This window comes from Colobus angolensis, unplaced genomic scaffold (genome assembly GCF_000951035.1).
Source record: "Colobus angolensis palliatus isolate OR3802 unplaced genomic scaffold, Cang.pa_1.0 Scaffold185, whole genome shotgun sequence".
NCBI classification, from domain to species: Eukaryota; Metazoa; Chordata; class Mammalia; order Primates; family Cercopithecidae; genus Colobus; species Colobus angolensis.
In genome coordinates, this window is record NW_012114988.1 from 1,043,303 (window position 1) to 1,055,048 (window position 11,746).

At 41.8% G+C, this 11,746-nt stretch overlaps 1 protein-coding gene across 1 annotated transcript in view; it reads right to left on the reverse strand.

The window, feature by feature from the left end:
• The window catches only part of DDI2 (DNA-damage inducible 1 homolog 2 (S. cerevisiae)), a 39,221-nt gene extending 27,481 nt beyond the window's left edge, over positions 1-11,740 (reverse strand). Inside the window, exons 1-2 of the mRNA XM_011939946.1 lie at positions 11,581-11,740; positions 2,913-3,042 (exon numbers count right to left, since the gene is read on the reverse strand). Coding sequence (XP_011795336.1) covers positions 2,913-3,042; positions 11,581-11,718 — 268 coding nt within the window. The 5' untranslated portion in view covers positions 11,719-11,740. The remainder of the gene's footprint in view (positions 1-2,912; positions 3,043-11,580) is intronic.
• Between the last annotated feature and the right edge of the window lie 6 nt (positions 11,741-11,746).

Here is an 11,746-nt window from a genome sequence, read left to right on the forward strand (position 1 = left end):
AAAAAAAAAAAATTAAAGCTAGTTTCAATAAAAATAATTGCATAAATCTGGTTGTTCTTGAGAAAAATCCTACTCTGGTCTGACATATGGTTCAAACAGCCTTGGCGCTTGGATTAAAGAATTTTTTTTTGTTTTGTTTTGTTTTTTTTTGAGACAGAGTCTTGCCTTGTTGCTCAGGCTGGAGTGCAATGGCGCAATCTTGCCTCACTGCAACCTCTCTGCCTCCTGGGTTCAAGTGATTCTTCTGCCTCAGCCTCCTGAGTAACTGGGATTACAGGCATCTGCCACTAAGCCCACCTAATTTTTTGTATTTTTAGTAGAGATGGGATTTCACCATGTTGGCCAGGCTGGTCTCGAACTCCTGACCTCAGGTGATCCATCCCCTGCCAAAGCGCTGGGATTATAAGAGTGACCCACCCTGCCCAGCCGGATCTAAGGATATTATATATATCAAGTGAGCAGCATAAATATTAGATGCTAAATTCTGCAAGTCAGTGCTAAACGTACTGGCTCAGGGAAGTTCTTAATAGTTCTCTGAATTTATACTTTCACCTGTGCATCTCTGCTAACTCTTCTCATGCCCCTGTGGGGCTAAACAGTGTCATCATTTTATAGAAAAGAAGAAAAGGGACTTGCATAGGTTCTCAGTGCTGATTACACCAAAAGCTACTATAGTTTAGAAGCCAGAACTCCCAGGTTCTATATGCCAGGCTCAGCTGACCTTACTAAACTGAAAGCAAGATAAAAGGGAATTTTAATTCTTACACAAAGGACTCACACATTGTATGACCCCATTTATATGAAATGTCCCAAATAGGTAAATACGTAGAGACAGAAAGTAGACCTGTAGTTGTCTAGGCTGCAGAGCCTAGGGGGAAATGGGAGATGACTATAAACGGGTATAGGATTTATTTTTAAGGTAATGGAAATATGCTAAAATGGATTGTGGTGATGGTTACACAGCTCATGAATACAGTAAACAAAAATTAAATGCATGAATTGTATCTCAATAAAACTGTTATTTAAAAAAGAAAAATGAAAAAGAAAAGTAAACAAGGAGAGCCAGAATGAGGGGCTAGGCCTGAGTCAATGAACATTCCTTCAACTCCAAAAAATATATTTGATGGTCAAACTTGTCTGAACAATGAGTACTGTTCTTAGAGATAATTGTGTTTAACGTTATAAATGACAGTACACTAAGCAATTCCACAGTGATCAGAACTATAGCACAATCCTTGCACTATTAAGGATTTTATATAAACTAAAAAAACAAAAAAAAAACTAACTTGTCTCAAGTCTGGGACTATCCTGAAGCCTTTTTGGACCTCAGATAGAAAAAGAGAATGCTTAAACTCATGATGTAACATTTCTACCCTTTAGCAGGGGATCAACTAGCCACTTTCTTCAACTCCCAACCAAGGAAAACGTGAAGTTAACAGGATGATCTCTGTGAGGTAGCTAATCTATACCAGCCAGGAAAAAACATATATGGGTGGGTCCTCTTTTTGCAGGTCAAGACATTTTATCTCCACCCCTGTTACACATTATTTTGAGAGTCCATTCACTTCAGAGTATTTCTCAAAAACATGTTTACTTAATAGACCAGATTCACTCCCGCCCCAACCCGTTGGCTCTCTTGTCCACATGCAACAATACGGGGTGGGGGGGAGAAGTAAATTCCGGAATTAACAATCTCATCAAATTAACCAAAGGAAGATGTGGTTTTTACTGTGATTGTCACAGTTGTTTAAATACGTTTAACTTCTTTAGAGTTTAACTGTGGCCCCAAGGCACTAATGTCTTCCAGATCTGGTGGAGTCAGTCCTTGATGGTCTCAGTAAGCTCCAGTTTCAGGCTGAATGGAAACACTGTGGTTAAAGCTGCAGTCAGTCTGTCATCACCCAGACTCTGCCAGCATCTGTCACCATAAACTTTAAAACTGGTGACCTACGGGCTAAACACTATTTAAGAAAATCTATCTGAATATGGCAGGGAATGGAAAAAAACCACACATTTCACCAAGCTGTTTCACATTAAGACCTTATAAAACATTTTGTGGATCCATGAGCCACTTCAAGTATCTGAACAAAGGTATGACCCTCTCTCTATCCAGTACACACACACGTTCACATCCATACAATTCTGCATATTATTTTAGTGACACAGAACCTACTAAATCCCAATGCACAGATTTCAGACCATAAACATCTATTATAAAAGGAGCATCAAAGACAGATAAACGTTTCTTTGTATGTGATTAACACAGTTGGTAGGAAACAACCACAACTTGGTGGTCAAGCTGCTTAATGTTTATCAAGTTCAGCATAATGGAAAAAGCATCAAATTTTAATTCCTGTGCCCTCACTTAATAGTTATGTAACTTTAAAGACATCATTTAAAATCTGGCTTCATAATTATAAATTATTATGCAAATTATTATGTAAATCCTCACACAATCAAGTTACGAGATCACACGAAATGCAGCTCCAAGTGCCTGGCTGGCTATAAAATGCTCCAGAAAGGCTTGGCCACTGAAGGACAGACACAAAGTAGCAAAATCATAGGCTTAGGCATTCTTTCAAGTCCTTCCCAAGGATAAAGATTATTGTATAATTATCACTGATAAGAGAAGCTAATATTTATTGAGGGCTTGCTATGTGCTGAAGATTTTACATGCATTAGCCTCACGTCAGCTTTAGGAGTTGGGGTTAATTATGGCACCTATCTTATAGAAGAGGAAACCAATTTAGAGACATTAAAATACTTGTTCAAGGTTACACAGCAGGGAAAAGGCAGAGTCAGGATTTGTATTCTGCAGTCTGAATCCAAAGCAAATCCAAAACTCTGAGGCGCTACGCTCTGCTACCTGCTGATGGTTGTGCTGGGGGATGCTCAACCACCAGATGTCTTACTTGGGAACTGCACTGGAGGTCGAGGGTCTGCATTCTCCTTCTGTCGTAAAATCACAACGTCCCCATCTTTCAAGCCATAAGAAGCCAAGGATCTGTGGTTGTCTGTGAGAGGTCTTTCAGCATAGACGATCTACAACAAGAAAAGATACACAACAGTATAATGCACTGAGAAGTAACAGAGCACAAAGCAGAAGGACCAGTTTTCCTCTGAATCAGATGTCACACTCTGTTCAAACCCTCCAGTGGATTCCCACCACATCCAGAACAAAACCCACAGTCCTTCCCGTCACTGACCAGGACTAAACAATTTGGCCCCTGGCTCTCCTTCTGACTTCACCTTTCACTATGACTGCTGCTCCTCAAATAACAGGGATCAACTTCCCCTTCAGGGCTGTTTCTCTTGTTTTCTCTACCTGAGGAATGTTCTTTTTCAACTCTTTTTTTTCCTTTTACGTCTCTGATCAAACATTACTCTTTAGAGTTCTTCCCTAATATGTTATTTAAAATATACTCTCGACTAACACAATATATACTTACTTATTTATTCTCCTTCTGCCCCATTAAATGTAAACTACTTGAGGACAAGGACTTTGTTTCATTCACCAGATCATAAATGCTTAGAACAGGGCCTATTACATAACTGATACTCAAATATTTGATGAACTAAAGAATGAATTTGTGAAAATGGATATAATTTTAGATTTAATTTTTAGCAGGGAGGAAAAGGGAATGATTTATTCTGGGTATGCTAACTAACTACAGTACTACTAAATAAAGTGTGCACTTTGAAATAATCTTGTACACTGGCAAAAGGTTCCCAAACATCATCCTTCCTGCACTGCATTCTTCCTTCTCTTCTACCACTCCCAGAGTTTTATCACTCTGGGCTGGGCACGGTGGCTCACGTCTGTAATCCCAGCACTTTGGGAGGCCAAGGCAGGTGGATCACGAGGTCAGGGATTCGAGACCAGCCTGGCCAACATGGTGAAACTCTGTCTCTACTAAAAATACAAAAACTAGCTGGGTGTGGTGGCATGTACCTGTAATCCCAGCTACTCTGAGGCAGGAGAATTGCTTAAACCCGGGAGGCAAAGGTTGCAGGGCTGAGATCGCACCACTGCACTCTAGTCTGGGCAAGCAAGACTCCGTCTTGGTGGCAGGGCAGGGGGCAAGACTGGAAAATAAAGTGAAACTAAGAAAATAACAACTAAATACAACTGGAGAAAAAGAATTAGGAATGTACTACTAATAAAAATATTTTATGATGTGTAATCATACTGAAGAAAACCTGAGAGCACAAATAGATGAAATAACGTGCTATAGATAGAAAGAACAAAAGTACCCTATAATTTTATCATGAAAAAACATAAAATCTGCCCTGCATTATTACATACTCCAGAAAGGCATTCAGAATAAACTCAGGCTTTGAAAGGTTTTCCTCCTAATGATTCACTTTTCACCAGGCCACATGCAAACTGAGGAACTTGAGTTCTACCCTGGCTCTGCCAGTAACTCCATGCAAGGGGCATGACACAGGCCTCACCCTTCCCATGTGTCAAGCAAGCAGGTGGGCTAGATCATCATTACAGCTGTCCTTTCCAGTTCTCTCTGCTAACATTATCATTCTATGTTTCCTTACAGCTTTCATAGTAAGGTTACCTGAAATAAGAACTGAAAACACAGCATTTAAACTGGAAAAAAAGTGATTCTGTCATATCTGCTCTCAGAATTTATAGACATGAGGAACAGAACAGGAAAATGAGTTCCTACCAAAATCGAATCCTGAATATGAGCAAATTTGTAGGCCCAATTATACAAGTTTTATGCATGACTTGAAAAAAATACTATTACGTTCTTAATGCTCAATCCGCTGAGTTAAAAAACATGTCAGATCTGTTATGATGGCTCACACCTGTAATCCTACCACTTGGGGAGGCTGAGGCGGGAGCATCGCTTAACCCATTTAGGCCAGAGGTTGCAGATTTGTGTGTGTGTGTGTGTGAAAAAATCATACCTTGGCAATGACCTTGAGTGGTAAGATATAACTCCCACAAGCTGGGTTAAGCCCTGGAGTTTGAAATCAGCCTGGGCAACATAGTGAGAATCCATATCTAAAAAAATTTTTTAAATGGCCAGCCATAGTAGCATGTGACTGCAGTCCCAGCTACTTAGGAGTCTGAGGCAGGAGGATTGCTTAAGCCCAGGAGGTCCAGGCTGTCGTGAGCTGCGGTTGTACCACTGCACTCCAGCCTGGGGACAGAATAAGACCCTGTCTCTTAAAAAACAAAAACAAACAAAAAGAACCACATTTCAACAAACTGCAACTGTCACTCCCATCATCCCATTCACACACCCTTATTTAAGCACATATTTCACAGTAAAAGTACATCAGCATCAACACAGATTTTCTGCAAAACAACTGAGAGTCATATTATAACTTGTGAGACTGCTTGGAAAAACACATAAACCAGAAGTGACAAGCATCACAGGTTGAGGTGTGCAACAAGAAACAAGAGGTATGCCAAGAGAAATGGCAGGTAGACAGGCTCTTAGAGCATAGCATCAACACTGTGAAGCCACTGTCAACAACTTACTCTTTAATTTTCCAGTTTCAGAAATCTGACTATCAGTATATTTAGAAATACATGAACAGTCTCCTGGAAGCAGAGGCACATTCTAACTGTATTTATTTATTTATTTATTGAGACAGAGTCTCGCTCTGTCGCCCCAGCTGGAGTGCAGTGGCGGGATCTCGGCTCACTGCAAGCTCCGCCTCCTGGGTTCACACCATTCTCCTGCCTCAGCCTCCCGAGTAGCTGGGACTACAGGCTCCTGCCACCATGCCCTGCTATTTTTTTTTTTTTTTGTATTTTTAGTAGAGACGGGGTTTCACCGTGTTAGCCAGGATGGTTTCAATCTCCTGACTTTGTGATCCGCCCGTCTCTGTCCCCCAAAGTGCTGGGATTATAGGAGTGAGCCAATGCGCCTGGTCATTAAGTGTATTTATAAGCGAAAATTTATTTATTTACAAGGAGGAATCAAACTCAGGAGAATCAGAATGATCCTATGCAGGCTGGGTGCCGTGGCTCACGCCTGTAATACCAACACTTTGGGAGGATGAGGTAGGAAGATCGTTTGAGGCCAGGAATGCAAAGCCAGACTGGGCAACACAGCAAGACTCCACCTCTAAAATAATAATAATAACAATAATAATAATTAGCCGGCATGGTAGCATATGCCTGTAGTCTCAACTATTTGGGAGACCGAAGCAGGAGGATCACCTGAGCCCAGGAGTTCACGGTTGCAGTGAGCTATGATTGTACCACGGCACTCCAGCCTGCGAAACAGAATAAGATCTTGTCTCTTAAAAAAAAAAAAAAAAGAAGAAGAAGAAAACTGCAATTGGAACAACTGTTGGATTTCAAAGCCCATACTCAAGTATTATATACAGCTTTCCCAAACATAACCCTGAAGTGGCCTGGTGAATTATGTGGGTGACTTTAACAAGCACTACTAAGCCATCCATTGCCACAGAGACTCTATCCACCAGGAGGATTAAAATACTGTCCACTGCTCAACGCGTCCCCATGCCCTGAACATGAGGAAACACCACCAACTGCCCGCTCTGACTCCCACTTCACAGATGCCATACTTCATTCCATCACTGCTTAGTTGCCACAGTATTTCCTCAGCAGACAATATCATTTTTTAAAGGAAGGCAGCATGATCTAACAAATAAAAATGTAAAATCTAGATAATCACCACATTGAGCATGTCTATGAAATATGAAATGTTGCTTCAGCGCCAATTTCCTGGAAACACTAGACTGCAGAACCTGGGAGAGGAGCACGCGTTCCTCACACTGACGAAGCAGCAGCTGTGCTCCATTTTAGTCTAAGGACATAAATGAGATCAACTAAAGCTCAGCTAAAATTGTAATTGCCACAAAGAACTGATTTCATTTTGTTTAAACAGGCTTAAGAGTCCAAGACAGACAATTATTTTGCAGCAAAAGTCCCAAAATAAATCCATGTGATCTTCCAAAGGAACATGAGTATCTATTAGACATGGCTTCAAATCTCTACCAATCAAAACAAAAGGCGTTCCACAGCAGCATTCTCGATCCTTCCACCATGCATGTTACCCAACTCAACAGCTACAAAGCCCAAAATTCAAGTTTTGCCAGTTATAAGAACATACAACAAGAAATGTATACAGCTATGAGTCTTAATCAGCAAAACTGGCGCAACTGCTGGTACTTACTCCAGAGGAGGCACCCCAGAGACTGAATTATAAGCTTAATCAACATTTAACAACAGACTAATTAATAAAACTCCAGAACTTTTAAGCATGAGGTCAGGTGTTTTCTGGTCTCTGAATGAGAGCCTTCTATTAACAAAAAGCTTAACAATAAATTTCTAGCATTAAAGAACATAAACTGGTAGGCCAGGTGCAGTGGCTCACACCTGTAATCCCAACACTTTGGGAGGCCGAGGCGGGAGGACTGCTTGAGGTTAGGAGTTCAAGCCCAGCACTGGCAAGACCTCGTCTCAAAAAAAAAGAAAAAAAGTCTCAGCTTCTTGGGAGGACCCCTTGATCCCAACATGTTGAGGATACAGTGAGTTGTGATTGCAACACTGCATTCCAGCCCAAGTGAGAGCGAGATCCCATCTCTAAAAAATAAAGAATAAAGATAAAATAAGGACCACAAACCGGCTACAAAACACTTGGAATTACATCTGAATGGCTTCATAATAGTATTGCCATCAATCAAATGCCCACTATCTACCAAGTGATCTACATATTCTACCCCATGTAATAGCCAATTTGACTTGTATAACCCTCTCTGGAAGGCAATTCGGCAACAGTTACTAAAAACCTTTCAAAGACGTTATGCCTTTGATCTGGCAACTGCATATCTAAGAATTTATCCTGAGAAAATAACAAAAACGGAGGCTACAGCCTTAAGCATACGGATGTTCATGCCATGTTACTTGTAACTGCTTCCAATTTTCCCCATTATGCTTAACAAAAGGGGGATTGTTAAATAAATTACAATACATCTATATGATGGTATATTATGTAGCCTTTAAAATGATCAATTTGGGGCCAGGTGCGGGGGCTCACGCCTGTAATCCCAGCACTTTGGGGGGCCAAGGCAGGTGGATCATCTGAGATCAGGAGTTTGAGACCAGCCTGGCCAACATAGTGAAACCCCATCTCTAAAGAAAATTTAGTCAGATGTGGTGGAACACACCTGTAGTCCCAGCTACTTGGGAGGCTGAGGTGGCAGGATCACTTGAGCCCAGGAGGTTAAGGCTACAGTGACCCGTGATCGCACTACTGCCTAGGTGACAGAGCGAGACTGTCTCAAAACAAAAAAACAAACACACAGAAGATAAAACAGTGGTTTACAAACCACAAAACATGCTGTGTGCATTTCCAAGATCATACAATTACTGCTATTATTTGCCTTTCATTTGAGGGTCCTTATACATTGTGCCTACTTTTTCCATGTGCCACCTACAGAGGTAAATTATCAGGATGCTTCAAAAATATGAGGACATTAATTTAAAGTGAAGCTAAGTTCTGACAACTGTTTGAAGTTCACCCAGGCAAGTCTGCATCAAAGCATCAAACAGAGCCACGACTGGCTTCCCAGCCCACACTTCTATTAAGAGACGGAACATGCCCAGCTTTAATCACACGTACAAGTAGAGACGGCTTCTGTTCTAAATTTGTTACCACTGAAGTATAACTACTATAATCAGACTAGAGCTGTTAAAAATTAGCACCTTTTCCAACTGTATGCTTATGCACAATTGACATTCAGGTGAAAGACTGAATTCTAAACTAGTGATCATCAATGCAGGGCAGCCATGTAAGACAATTCTTTAAGGGTGGAGGAAGAAACTGAAAATATTAGAATTTTCATTTCCATTTATTTTAGTTCGTCCTTCCTTAAATGCCATTTTGTTTGTGTACAATGTTACTTTTTGTATATATTATATATGCATATAATGCACATGTTATGTGTATATTATACATGGTCATATATAATGCATAAAATGTATCAGTTCATGTATATAATATATACATAACAGGAGCATAATCTGAAACATTTTACTGATAGGGATACATGAATGAAAGTTTGGACACCAGTGGTCCGGACACATAGTGGCAGGAAAAAATAGCCAGGAACATAGAAATATATGTATTTCCTTGAAGAAATTGAGTCAGAAATGAGAGGTGAAGGAATGGGAATGGAGAAAGTAAACAAGAGGAGGAGTTAAACAGTCAAGGAAAGGAAGGGAAGATGAGTAATATGAGAGAACCCTGGGAGGTCATGGGGGGGCACTCAAGTCAGTAAACATGGTATATTTGTGGGTAAAAACTATAATGATGTTTACTTTTACGATCTGATGAAAGGAAATGACTCAAGTGTCTAGGGTGGATCCTGTTCCTGCCTGATGGGCAAGCAAGTGAAAGACAACCGACCACCAGACACCTTAAAATAGATACTGTGTTGTCAGGTTACAATGGAGCCAACAGAACAGACTGGAAAAACAGGAGCTGTTTATGGCTATCTAACACAGGCTTAACACCAGTTGGAGCCCAAGTTTCTATATGCTAATTTGGCTTGGGAAGGAAGTAAATGCCGAAACATTGACGTAATGAACAAGAAATAATTTGGAGTTAGCCTATGTTCAATTACTAAGGTATTCCTAACTTTCTCGACTGGCAGAGGGCAATGCCTGGCTGACCACACAATAAATCATCTTTTGTGATGGCTTTAACAAGAAATTTAAGTCAATTAAAGGGGGTGTCAGATATCCCTTTAATTGATTTAAATTTCTTGGTTCAGCCATCACAAAATGTGCAGCAATGCAAACAACCTCAACCTCTGTCTTTTCTCAAGCCCTAACAACAAAACCAATTTACATTTTAATTTCTTATTTTCCCTACCAGCCAGTGATTACAACGAGGGTAATATAACAGCTCGAGGAAAAAAACAACTGAAAAAGCCACTATCAAAAATTGAAGAGTTGTCCGGACGCCATGGCTCACGCCTATAATTCCACAATTTTGAGAGGCCGAGGCGGGCGGATCACTTGAGGTCAGGAGTTGGAGATCAGCTTGGCCAACATGGTGAAACCCCGTCTCTACTAAAAAAAAAATACACAAATTAGCCGGGCGTGGTGGCGCGCACCTGCAATCCCAGCTACTCAGGAGGCTGAGGCAGGAGAATCGCTTGAACTGGGGAGGCAGAGGTTGCAGGGAGCTAAGACCGCACCACTGCACTTCAGCATGGACGACAGAGCGACACTCTGTCTCAACAAAAATGAAAAAGAAGGGGAAAAAAAAAACTGAAGAGTTGATTTTCTCTATTTAAGCAGTCCTTTCCCAGTTCTCCACATGAGGCATTCACTGACAGGAACTGGTTCCTGAGCTTTTGTGGATTAACTTTTGAAATTCTTTCTGAACAGCTTTATGCCAAGGTTCTAAAGTTCACATTGTGTAAAGGAATCATACTTCTGAACAAAATATTGACACATGTGTTTACCATAAGACAGCAGAACAAGCTGTAGTTGGGCAATCGTTTTGTAAACTATTTCATAACTGCAGTAGAAAATCATGATTTACATGATGGAGCCTTGGGAGACTTCTGTACTTTACTTAATGTTTAGACTACGTCCTCCAGGCTAAATTTATTAAGTCATGATCTAAGTGTTTTAGTGTAAAGTTTACAGGGTTATTGTCACCGATTCTGTTTGATAAAGACTAGGGGCAGCCCCAAAGCATTTTGAGAATTACTTTTCTTAGTTAAAATATGAGAGGTTGAACTTCTTTCCAGCAAGCTGAGTAGGGAAATGAAACCACCAAACAGCAGATATTAGGCCGTTTCCAAGCAAATATCCTTTTAAAGCATTGAGCTTTGAACTGACCCAAACTCTGAACTGTGGCCTGAAAGAAAAAGGGCCCTCTGGCTTACTACCAGGGTAGAACCGAAAGAAACAAACAGCTTGAGTTGAACCAACAGGTACTGTTTTTCAAAAGAATTTAACCAGAAACGCATGTGGTGGGTAAAGAGCACTTCCAAAGACCCCAAAACGAGGTAGTGCAAATCTTAAACTTTTCCTTTCACCGGAAGTGTAAATCTGTGCATTTAAACTGCGTATATTTAAGCAGAAACCCTCTCCAAAAAAAAAAAAAAGAGAGAGAGAGACAGAGAAGCAGAGGAACATCTATCTACCACAGTGATCCAAACTGGTATTTCTGGTTTGCAGGACCTATGAATCCTAGCAAACCCAGGGCTGCTTCTGAGGTCCACAACGATATCCTACACTCAGGATCAGAAAAAGGGCCAAAGAGCCAAAGGTGAGGAGGGTTAGCGCTGCTCGACAGTCCACGCGCCCCTCACGCTGCAGTGGGTGCGTCTGCGGTCAGGTTCTCCGCTCCCTCTCCTCGTACCCCACCCCACGCTCGGGGTGTGTGAGGGCAGCTACCGATGCCAGCTCCCCAGCTCCTTCCTGGATGCGGGGGTGACCTGAGAATGGCTATCCCTGCTCACCCCAGCCCCCAATTCTTCACCAGTAGCAAAGGGAGTGCGGCCCCGAGGCGGGGAGGGCTTAGCTCCGGGGCAGGCCCCGCTCGCTGCCCGGCGTACCTGGCTCTCGGCTGCGGGGATGCCAGACTCGAGCTCGCACAGCGCGCGGAAGTTGTGCAGCTCGAAGTCGGCGTCGACCTGGAGGGAAAAGGTCACCTCGGAGAGGTCCCTCCGCACACAGTACACGGTGAGCAGCATGGCCCGGGCCCGACCCGGCTCGGCCCGG